The following is a 12628-nucleotide window of genomic DNA, read 5'->3' on the forward strand; positions in this document are numbered from 1 at the left end:
TTGTGTTATATTGTGTTATACTGTGTTGTATTGTGTTATATTGTGTTGTATTGTTTTTGCATGAATGGCTTTAACTTTCCTCTTTTTTAACAACCTGCTCAGGGACTACAGATGAAAATTAGCTTATGGCTAACTCTGGCATATTTACAATGTAAAAAAGAAGTGTGGATTAATATGCATCGTCCCTGATAAACAAACAAATAAATAAATAAATAAAAATAAACAGTGATCAGTAAACGTGTGTTACTGCACATATTTCATCTGGACCCTTTACTCAGTCAGTATTTGTTAAAGATACACTGAAACCTCATTGCAACATTTTTTTTGACATTATGAATGAAATATTTCTTTACAGTCACTTTTGTTGGACCTAAATGAGTGATTATTGTATCTCTCTCAGGTGTCGTCTGACATCTCACCTGAGCACCTGGAGATTCTTTCCTACATCACTCTGATTGGCTGCAGCCTGTCTCTCTTCGTACTGGTCATCACGGTGCTGCTTTTCATCATGAAGAGGTAGTTATATCTTACCTCAGGTTCTTCAGGTAGCTTTGCTCTCAGCTCCTCCTGTCCTTTATCTGCGGCGGCCAGCAGGTGTCAGCCAATTTGCAAACACCACAACACAAATGCAAAAGCCACAACATGTTGAAAATATAGACATAACAGAAGTTCAAAGAGGTTGGTTTTCCTAATGGACACAGAAAAGTTGTGAAAGCAAGTAAATGATGAATTTCTTTATTAGCCTCAGCTATGCTAAATATAGCTCTAATGCTAACTGTATGACTGATTCAAAAAGCTAAATAAAAAATGATGTATTGCCAGTTAATACAGAAATGTAAGTTCTATGAAGGATATCACAAGGTGACACCCTGCAAAGCTTTATTTATCATAGCTGAGGTTAAAAAAGAAAATAATCATTGACTTACTTTCACAACTTTTCTGTGTCCATTGGGTTAACTAACCTCTTTTAACATCCATTGTGGCTGTATCTGTTGCATTCATGTAAGGGCTTTTTTTTTTTCATTATCTGACACCTACCAGCCACCATATTTAGCCCTTCCTACTTTCAATTTTTCCTTTTACTGTCTGTTCCCAGCTCATTTCTTCGCCCGTATCTGATTTCACTGCTGGGTGTTCAAAAGTTGTAGGAATCATCCTGACTTTATTTACCTGTTCACATCATTAAGGCAAGGCAGGTGCAGATCACGTCATAATTCAGGGGAACCTCCAGGAAAACCTCATCCGTTGACAACACATCAACAGCAATAAACATGGTGAGCAGTAACAGTGTGACTCAGAGAAGATCAAGAAAAACATTTTTCAGGGGAAGAAATAACGATTTATTGAGAAGAATAAACAGACAGCTGATATGAGAGAGTCAATCAGATAAACTTAGAGAGAGGAAATGTTCAGATAAAGATCTTGGGCTGAGGAAATGTGTGTGGTATTTCTACAGAAGTGTTTCAAAATAAAATCAGCAGTATGAAAGCTGCTTTGAGGAACAAGCAGTGCAGCAATGTTTCAGGAACTCCATGAATAACTCAACAAGCAGCTGTTTGATGAACTCAAACATTTCACCATTAGTACAATTGTCCATTTCCTCACTAAATTATTGGCTCTGACTCTGTGGCTACCAAGCTTTCTCATTGCATTGGTTCCCTCTCTGCTGCTGTCCAGCCTGAACTCAGGAATCTTGATGTTATATTTGATCAGTCCATGTCCTTCGATCACCATGTAAAGCAGTTGTCCCAGTCACGTTTCTTTCATTTATGAAACATTTCTAAACTCAGGTCTGTTGTTTCTCAATCTGAGCTAGAAATGGTCATTCATGCCTTCATTTCATCCTGGCTGGATTATTGTATTTCACTTTTCACAAGGCTCCCGACTAAGTCCAGTCGGACAACTCTCATCAGGCCAGTTTTAGCCTCTCTACATTGACTTCCTGTCAAATAAATAATAAATTTCAAGGTTCTTGTCCTTGTGTACAGAGCTCTCTATAATCAGGCCACTGATTATATTGCTGACCTGCTCCACCCCTACCTCACCAGTAGGTCACTCAGGTCTTCTGACCAGGGCTTGCTGGTTGTCCCTGGTTGTCTCTGTTTAGCTGGATCACCAGCTAAACTTCTGTCTCGGTGGCAGAAACTGTGTTAAATGTTGGAAAGTCCAACACCAGTATCAGCATCCAGTCTGGGGCTTCTTAAAGTCCTCATCCCTCCTCCTAACAGCTTTTCACCAAAGCTCTCTGAAGATCTACCACGCTTTGTGAATAACTTTGTCACCTACTGCAGGTAAATTCTAAGAAAAATCTTAAAATCAAAGGAATTCTAAGATTTTTCTAAGAATGGTGTCACCAAGAGCTACTTCTAGCCTCAGGATGCTTTGTAAAATACAGGCTCTGGTCTTTGAGAGACTTAGTGAAATGATAAGGTCATGGCAGAAGCATCAGCTGATTGATCCATGACCAAGTATTTCAGACAGAGGCTAAAATAAGAGTATATAAAACACTGTAAATCATGGAAAGATACTGTGGAGGTAGGACGGTTCAAATAAAAAAAAAAAAGGATCATTCTTCCCATTTTAAAGAAGATGTGAGGAACCTTGTCTTTGAGCTGATTTTGGCGCCCCCTGTGGACAGAGTGGCATGTCTCATCTTGTTGATTTTGTCCAGCACATGCTTAGCAGTGTCTTGGATGAAAAATCTCGTTTCTCTGAGGTGTATTGTTTCAAAACCAAGCTGCTGATCTTCTCTGAAGCTGATCTGGAGGCAGGTGTTGCTGGCTAGGTTTTCATGCAGTCATTAACTCTTTCATATTCTGAATATTAGCAATAACCCAGTGAACACCAATAACCTATTTTTAAAAAATTGGGATATGCTTATACTCGGGCTTTTAAAATCCTGAAAATCCTCCCTGGGTTCCTCCTTTTCTAACCTGAATATTTGGTCATGTATACATCTATCAGGATATCTCTATTCAAAGGAACGCCTGTAAACAAATGATTCCAAATGTTTCAGAAACCAGAATATTGACCTTAAACTGAGTATTGAAATGATCAGTTTCTCCCCATGGTTTGGTTTCCTGTCGTCTCACAGAGTCATCGGCGGTTTCACTAAGAGGTAATGATTTAAGGTGTGTTCTCCTCTGTTCTTCAGAAAAGTCAGAGCAGACGTCTCCATGAAGGTCCACATCAACCTGGCCATTTCTCTGATCCTCCTCAACGTGCACTTCCTCCCCAGCCACACGGTAGCAGCACTGGCATCCTCCAGTCTCTGTTTTTACTTTGCCCTGGCTCTCCACTACTCCCTGCTCGCTACGTTCAGCTGGATGGCTCTGGAGGGCTTTCACCTCTACCTCCTCTTGGTCAGAGTCTTCAACATCTACATCAGGAGATACCTGCTCAAGCTCAGTGTGGTGGGGTGGGGTGAGTGGAGCCATGTCACTATCACCTGATAGGTCCAGATACTGTCTTTTATTTCTCTACAGGATTGAGATTGTCTTGTTATAGCGTCAGTTTGAATCTTGTGTTTCAGGAGTCCCTGTGGTCATTGTGTCCTTGGTGGTCATCATCGATCGAGATGCGTACGGTATCTTCCCTCTGGACTCCTCCAACCCAAACAGCACTGAAATGTAAGGCAGGTCTGGGAGATCCATTCAGGCTTGATATTATATGTTAGTGCTGAGTGTTTCTAGAACTGCTTCACAGACTCTTAGAGAGTCATGGCAACTTCAGATATTTCACTGCACAGCCTCTACAGACCAGTGGCAGCTGCTGGTCAGTCAAGGAGGGGAAGCTCATTTTTTTCTGGCCTACATCATAAATTTGTTTATTCATTTAAATGTAAATTCTACCCTCGGTGTCAGCTTGCTCGCAGCCTGAGCTGCTACGTGAGACTACGACAGACTGTAAGTGTGAGTGACAGGGGGAGAAGCTCCACAGCTGTAGCTGTAACTGCTAATTGGTGAAAAGAGAGAGAATCTTTAAACACAACGCTCATCGTTTTTAAGAAAAGTAAACTCGCTGAGGATCGATAAAGCCTCCAGATCAGTCCAGAACAACTGAATGTAGAACTCAGAAGATTCTCAAGATCACTGGCTTGCTCATCTCAATCAAAAAGGGATTCGGCCTCAGACAGATCATCCAATGATCATGCAGAAGCCCAGAATCCAGGCCAGCCCACTGCCCCATAGACCCCCAGAGACGCTGAGCGTCCGATGGGCGGGAAAAAGTCCAGCGTTTATCCAATGACCATCCAGTTTCCACAGTGCAACCCACTCTACGCTTCCCCGCTGAAGTCAGAAAGACCCTGAGTGTCCAACTGTGTTAAAGCGCTGAGATGCTGCAGGGATGAATGTGAAGGAGGTGGAGCCAGTTACCTGTGATAGGAGCTGATTCTGAACAAAAGATGAAGGAATTCTAGCGCATATTTTGTCAATGAAATGTACACACAGCAGAACATATCACCACTTTTTTAAGGGACATTTTAGGGGAAGCTGAGCTTCCCTTGCAGTCTTAGAGCAATCGCCACTGCTACAGACACACCAGCCAGAGGCAAACTGAAGCAATGCCACTATTGGCCAAAACGCCAACACCAAAGTCTGTTCCAAGCTAGAAAATACACAATTTAAAGGAGCTGTGAGGAGTTTCTAAGTGAACTTAAAAAAGTCTCCCTTCTCTGTTCAAACTTGAGAGTCTATCAGTAAAATGAAGAGCAAGGTCACGTTAGGTCTGGTTGGTAGATGACTGGCAGGACATAACCAGAACTCACTAATTTTACATGTTACAGACATGTCAGGAGCACCGGGCTGATGATGTCGCCACATATAGCTGGCTACAACGTTTGCTTGTTGTCATGTTTCAAACCATAGCACTACGTAACTGTACTGATAAATAACTTTTACTCTGTGCATTGTAATCAGTAAAAGTTGTCTTGAACAAAGAAAATTTGTTTTGATCTGATCTCCATTTAACTTAAAAAACAAACACAGGCCTCACTAAAAGTCATTTACAACAGTGTGCGGGGACTCCGGGCCAAAGAGTGGCGAGGCAGTCCAATTAAAACAGATCCTCCTCATCTTTAAATGTATCTGTACTTGTGTTTGGTTTTCTTTAAGGTGTCGGTTTTGTTTGGTTTCAATAGAGTTTCCTTGGAACCCAGCAGCTGAGCAGGGGGGTATTCCACGAAGCTGGCTAAAGAAGGCTGGGCTATAGCCGGTTAGCGTGGCTTGAATAAGCTGCCACTTTAATCTTAGCTGCAACTCGTTCCACTAACGAGGCTCAGCTGATTTTCAGAGACGCTTATTCAAGCCAGGCTGATCCAAGCTGCGGCTAAGCGCGTGTCCGCGGTAGATAAAAAGCCCAGACATGTCGATTGTCGAAATGACCATATAATGTCAAAACCGAGAGCGGAGATGTTTCCCTCAGCGGAGAAAAAACTCCTCATGGAGTCGTATGATGACTACAAAGTGAAAATCACATAAAAGGGTAACACGGTGGCAATTAATAAAGCCAGAGACGCTGCTGGTTCAAGAATATCATGCTTATGTGTCAAATCAACACTGACTGTTTCTGCTGAGTTTGATGACCTTTTTTCTTCTCACTCTGAAGCTGCTCACACTGATGTGGCCCAGAGGAGATTGGTCTTGATTAAATTAAAGCTGTTCATATATATAGGCCTATATACTTCATGGGGTGATGTTTCATCAAACACTGACTAAAACAGCAGAAAAAGATATGTAGATGAGATGTCATTTTTTTTTATTAGAGATGATTCAGCTGTCAGATGAGATGTGTCAGTGATACAGTGCCCTATATTTAAATAAGGAGGAAGACACAAAGTTATCTCACCATGTGGAATCACCTTTACATTATCATCATGATCAGAACGGACCTCCAGTAAAGGAAGGTATTTCTATGGAAAATTGTGGCTGTTGTCACCTTTTGTATCATAAGACAATTTGTGCCTTTATTCTGTTATATGTTGACTGTACTTTGAGGGTGACAGAAGAAAGAAAATCAGTTATTTTCAAATAGTTACCACAAGTGGGATCGAACCCACGCTGCGAATAAAGCATGGATCACCGTGCATCTGTGCCCTACTCTCTAACCTCTCAGCCACTGACTTTCCCACCTTAAGCAAAGACAGTCTAGTATCTGACATGTCTTGACTAACGGTTATTCCAGTCTAGTATAACTGGGGCGGTTCACCTGTCAAAGGATCACGCAGGTGTCCTAAAGCGAGCTCAGGGAGGACGGAAACCTCCCGTGGAGCTGAAGGACAAAAGCTCGCTTGATCTTGATTTTCAGTATGAATACGGACCGTGAAAGCGGAGCCTCACGATCCTTCTGACTTTTTGGGTTTTAAGCAGGTGTCAGAAAAGTTACCAAAAGGTCTCAGTTTATGGTTCTGAACAAAAACATCAAATATTACAGGTATAGATTAATTTAATGTGACACCTGCAGTTCACAAGGCGTCTTTTAGAAGCCGGTCTGACCTTCTCTGAGACGCAGCTAAGGTAAGCCTGACGTGTAGCCTGACCGGGACCAGGCTAGTCGCACTGGCTAATTTACCATGGTTACCAAGCTACGCTAGCCCTAAGCCTCGTTTGTGGAACCCAACTCTCGCTAAAGTTAGCGTGGCTAACCCAAATAAGCCAGGCTTTGAGCTAAGCCAGCTTCGTGGAATACCCCCCAGGTCTGCTGTGCACCACAGCCAAACAGGAAACATCTCCATGTAACCCTAAATCAGGGGTTGTTACACCCTCTAGTGGTTACAGTGTGTCATTGCATCCTGTCTTCACAGAAAGAATGCATCACACTAGCTGGCTTTATAGGAGCCTTGAGTTGGCTTTCACCAAGCAGTCCGGTTTGGTTCGTCTCAGTACGGCGCGCATTTTGTCGCTTTTGACTTATCCATTATCCATTGACTTATCCTGGGCTAGATCCCCACTGCACGGTTGGCTGTGCAAATGCAAACAAGACCAAGCCTAACCTGGACAAGCCGTACTAAATTGTACTAATCTGTATCTGACTACTTGGTGGAAACGGGGCTTTACATTCTGATTAGAATTGAGTTAGAAGCCCAAACCAAATAGAAATGCTCTATAAAATCACCTCAATCAATATAAACAGGCAGACAGAAAGTTGTCAGGCGGGGTTTACCTACACATACTCTGTCTTGTAGTTCATGCACAATACAAGTACAACTCATTGACAACTTAGTGACTTTTGTCTGGTGACTTCTTATTTATTCATTCATCTATTTATTTTTGTATTGAAAAGCTCCTAGAGACAGATCTAGCAACTCTTTTGGGGTTGGGAGACTCTTCTGTCAAAGCATTATTGATCCGTCCCCAATAAGCAGCGGGTGCCTAGCCTCTTCCCCTGTTCCAAAACACTCAGTGCAGAGAAATCCTCCTCTCTCCTACAGTGTCTGTGACAAACACATGCAAATGACCTGTCATGCAAATAATTTGATGGCGTCATTTTAACTTCTAGGAAAGCCAAAAAGTGACTTTGTTTTTCAGAGGCGTTGGCAGCACTGCCTGCAGACCTTCTCTACCACTACCACAGCTTTGTGGTAGTGTGGAAACAATCAGAATGACTGTACTAAATCGATGATGGACATCCATCTTTGATAATAACGTGATGTTATCATAGATCTGCATGTGTCACTCGTCTGTGCATCAGCTGTTTTGAGTAGATGTCGTAGCCCATGTAAACACCATACCAGATTTGATCACGTCACATGTAAACAGTTGACCTGAGATCTTTGATCTAAATGATTTCAACCAGAATGAACAAAGTCAAAATGAATAAAATACTGACTCAAATGAAGTCCACACCGGCCCCTCTGACCTTGTATTTGACTTTGCTGGCTGTGAGATGAAACCCCTCTCTGCTCTGTCTCTCTGCAGCTGCTACATCGTCAACACCACGGTGAAGCTGGTGACCACAGTGGGCGTGTTCAGCCTGGTCTTCTGCTTCAACCTGGCCATGTTAGGAGTGACCATCAGACGGGTTGTGAGTCTGCGCCAGAGGACACAGGTTTGAGTCGTCTGCTCTCCTTCACTTCTCCTCATCTAGTGAGTCAAACGCCCGGCTGGTGCCACCACAGACAGGTTCAAAGTCTGGGCAGAAATCTGAGTTACAAGGGGATTAATAACAAACAGGGAACAAGAAACAGAGAACTTGATTTACTCTTAATGGTTTCATTCAAAAAGTGAAATTAATGTTATACTGATTCATTGCACTCAGAGAGAAATGTTTGAAGAATTTAGAATCCAAATCTCCTAAATGTAGCATACAGATGAGAAGCTGAGTATTGTTGAGTAATGTTGTGAAGACCTGCACAGGTTTCCTGAGCCTTTAAATGGTCCAGAGTCAACAAGAGCGCCCATGCACAGGCGGGTCAAAGAGTTAGACTGCCCCAGTCCTCAGGTCTGACCACTCCTGAAGCAGTTTGATTCTGATTGGTCAAACACCAACGGTACTTTGTTAGAAATAGTACAAGCTACGTCACCACCAACCAGGCGAACAGTTAGCAGTCGTTCAGGATATGAGTGAAGTTTACGATGTTTTTAGTCTTCCTGACTCTAGTCAGTCTGTCTCCAGTAGCACTGATGAACCTGGTCACTCATTTTACTCTGATTTTATTTGAGAAGAACCAAACATTAATCAAAGTTTTAATGCTGGCTGCATGTGTCTGGACAGTCTGGACAGTCTGGACAGATGGACCGTGACAGAGTGAAGCAGGACATCTGCACCCTGCTGGGGGTCACCCTTCTACTGGGCATCCCCTGGGCTCTGGTCTTCTTCTCTTTTGGCTACCTGACTGTTCCTGGACTCTACACTTTTTGCATCCTGAACTCACTGCAAGGTTTGCACTCTTTCTGCCTCCTGCGGTTCATCTCTCTCCTCAGATATTGCAGCCACAATAGGTTGGTGTGGCGCATGCAAACACTGGATCAGCCCTGAGGGAAGAACAAGAGTGAGGCCCCAAGTTTGCAAACTTCCCTGACAGCTGTTACTCCCGTAAATGCAAAGTTAGATCAAAATCAAGAAATACTTTATTGATTTTCTCTTTAGTTACCACTACACCAGTGATTCCCCCACAATTCCATGGGTTAAGGCTTATTGAATAAAAGTTAAAAAGATTAGAAGTGTCATTAAACTGAGCACAGAAAGGCAAACATCAGACCAGAGTTCCAAAAGGCATAAGGGTTTAATCAGACCCAGGCAGAGTTCAGTGCATAAGAGGGCGGTCAATAATCCGGCAGAGGAATCAGGCAGACAGCAAAAATAGGCCCCATCAAAAAAGCAGGCCCCAAGCAAGGTTCAAAAGACTGTGACCGTGAGCGAAGGCTGGGACAAAGACAGAAGCTGTGTCCCAATTCAGGGTCTGCAGCCTTCAGAGGACCTGGCCTTCGCAGCCTGAGCAGACCACAAAAACCGAAGTGGTCTGGTCTACAAAACATTTCCTGTTTGTCACTGTTGACATCACGTAGCGCTGCCCTCACCTGCCAGGCTGACATTACTGAGGTCACATAATTTCGGTATGGCAAACTTTTTAAACACCAGAAAAATCAAAACATAATGTTTCTTAAAACTATTCTTTTTTATGTTTTTTGATAGTACAGAGTACAGAACCACAACATACATTTAAGGCACTATGGGATAAAGGGGTTGTTTTTTTTTTCCCAATCCCCTCCTTACGATCAAAGCCAGCTAGGGCCTGATTGTCTGATGTCTGCAAATGACATTGTGTGTGATTTTTCTATGGTGTGGGCTGTGTGAAGAGTGATTTTGTCTGGTCGGAGCCGCTCAGAAGGCCTCTGAATGAGAGATCATAGAAAGTGAACATGTTTCATATTTCCGACTACAAAACCTGCAGTCTGTGGGGTTCTCCAAGAGCATGTTGTGTCACGTGGACTGGAGCAAAGCCAATCAAGACATTATGTCATGGTGTTCTTCATGCGTCCAGATGTTGTCTGTGGGTCACGGTTTTGATCGGGACACCATGTAAACAGGAATAAACCTGTTCGCTCATGCATGTTAACAGTTAGTTTGGATGCATAGTATCATTTGGGAAAGGGTCTATGCCACAGGTTTTCAAAGTGTAAGACAGTGAGCCTCGCTTCAGAGAACATGAATTCACTGGGGCCTCCCATATTCTAATAAAACAAATACTACCAATAACACATGTATTATCCACTCTGTGTTTCAACCACAGAACATTTCAGTGTTTATTTTGAACATTGAGTCCCAATGCAGTCTCCCACATTTTGGTGAGAAATGAGTAGCTGCTTTTAGCATCTATGACTTTCTTGTTAAGGTTATCACTTTGGATAGATTTTCAAACACAAATGGTAGATTACAAATTCACAGTCAACAATCCACACACTGTGGCTTTGGAGAATCTGGTCTAAGAAAATCCCCAATTTAGATACCGTCTACATCGCTTAGCGAAAAACAGGGGGTCCAGGGTCTGAGACCCCTTCATTGACACAAGAGACCCTGTGAAAGCCTGTGTTTAGACATTTGTTGTGCTTTTTTTTGTTCTTCTTCTTCTATGCAGATCTACTGGGTGGGCCGTGATGTGGACCCTTACGAAAGAAAAATATATTGCAGCATATTGGAAAATATCATGTCATATATTATATTTATTCCCCTATATGAGATTCAGTATTTATATTTTCCAATAGATTGCAATATATGGAAAGTGGCAATCATTTGTATATTTTGCAATATATTGCAATATATTTCATGAATATATAATATATTGTATATGTGCCCTCAATATATTATTCCATGTATATCATAATATATCAATAATATATTATTATACATTTCAAAAATATATTGGTACATATATTTTTCTTTCATAAGGGGAGTCAAGTACGAAATGTAAACAAGGCTCAAAGCTGTACTGCTTTCAGTGTCTCAAAGGATGGCATCAGTAATACAAATATTACACATTTTAATGTGTACTACTATTTCTACTACTTCTACTACTACTACTACTACTACTACTACTACTACTACTACTACTAATTACAATAATAATAATGATAATAACAATAATAGTAATGAAAATAAAAATAATAATAATAATAATAATAATAATAATAATAATAATAATAATAATAATAACAATAATAATAATAATAATAATAATAATAATAATAATAATAATAATAATAATAATAATGATAACAATAATAATAATAAAGTAATATAAAAAAGATAAAAATAAAATAATAATATATTTTATTTTAAGGTGAAATTCTTTCAGTCTGGGGATTTCCATACTGCAAACTGAAACTGCGGCTGTGTCAGGATCAAAATCATTTAAAAGGCAAATTATGTTGAAGGAAGTATCATATAATATTGAAACAAGCTCTGTCCTGTGCTGTTAGTTTTGGCCTGTTTGTTTATTGATAACAGTGACCCAGCACAGGTACATGATGTGGGTATGAACAGGTACATTTGCATGTGTGGCGTGACCGCCCCCATCATCGTCTGTCCAACACTTTAACACTTCTCTATCTGATTTTCTCTCCTTTCACTCAGGGTTCTTCATCTTCCTGTGGTTCCTGATGTCTCTGAGGAAGTTTGGAAACACTGCTGCTAAAACAAGCAGTAAGACTCAAAGTACCAACGGCTGAGTCTAAACTCCTCAGAGATGGAGACTGTGTGTGTGTGTGTGTGTGTGTGTGTGTGTGTGTGTGTGTGTGTGTGTGTGTGTGTGTGTGTGTGTGTGTTTGTATAAGTGTTTACTGTGAAGTTTGCTGTTATTATCATTATAATCTGTGTAATATTATTGTTGTTATTGTTGTTTTAACCTGAGGTTATGATGTTTTTTGCAACCAACACAAATGAACGAGACATCACTCGTTAGCTCTTGATTCTGATGTTTTTCTTCAGTTATCTGTTCATTTCACTCCAGCCTGTGCTCATAAAGCTTTGTGGTTTGATATCTATTTCTCCTCTGGTCTACCCAACTCTACCATGTGGAGAGCTCAGAGCCTCTTTCAGAAAATCAAAGCAGGTTGTAACAATGTTTGTCTGTTTAACCACTTGATGATGTGAAACAGGAATAGTCATCACAAATAAAGATCTGGTGACCTGACCTGTTCAGACTCAGGTAGATTGATTTCAAATCATGTTTCGGTGGTTTTCTGTCCTCTGTTCAGAGTAGTTTTTCTTTGTTGCTGTGACAACTTGCTCAGCAGCCTCTGTGAAACGAGTTAGCTTTGCTGCGCCCCTGAGCAGCAACCTGTTGTTGAAGTATGAGCTAACTGTGTGGAAGTGATGAAAGTTGTGGTTCACCAGGTGCCCACTTCAGGCCCACTTCAGGGGGTATCTGCTGGATTTTAGAGATTCTCTGACCTGGTTTTAGACACCAGTTACAGCTTAGACATGGGGGCCTTGCTCAGGACACACTAGCCACGATTACATGAGGAGTTTTTCGTCTTTCTGAATGGAATCTTTCCGAATGACTTCCAAAAACACTAGTATGCATGGAAAGGGATATTCCAATCTCTGGTCTACATGCACTGCTGTAATCAAACAGAATAGTCAGTGGGGTATGCGGAGAAAAACATAAACATCACGAGATTTATCAAAG

The 12628-nt window shown here is 41.4% G+C and overlaps 1 protein-coding gene across 1 annotated transcript in view; it reads left to right on the forward strand.

Moving 5' to 3' along the window:
* The window catches only part of LOC141788208 (adhesion G-protein coupled receptor G5-like), a 20415-nt gene extending 8709 nt beyond the window's left edge, over window positions 1-11706 (forward strand). The window contains exons 9-14 of the mRNA XM_074667080.1: window positions 401-516; window positions 3155-3423; window positions 3533-3629; window positions 7917-8046; window positions 8722-8878; window positions 11572-11706. Of these exons, the coding sequence (XP_074523181.1) occupies window positions 401-516; window positions 3155-3423; window positions 3533-3629; window positions 7917-8046; window positions 8722-8878; window positions 11572-11666 (864 nt within the window). The 3' untranslated portion in view covers window positions 11667-11706. The remainder of the gene's footprint in view (window positions 1-400; window positions 517-3154; window positions 3424-3532; window positions 3630-7916; window positions 8047-8721; window positions 8879-11571) is intronic.
* Window positions 11707-12628: the final 922 nt, after the last annotated feature.

The sequence above is a fragment of the Halichoeres trimaculatus genome, unplaced genomic scaffold (assembly GCF_033239565.1).
Source record: "Halichoeres trimaculatus isolate MK-OKI-2021-1 unplaced genomic scaffold, fHalTri1.1 fHalTri1_scaffold_3, whole genome shotgun sequence".
NCBI classification, from domain to species: Eukaryota; Metazoa; Chordata; class Actinopteri; order Labriformes; family Labridae; genus Halichoeres; species Halichoeres trimaculatus.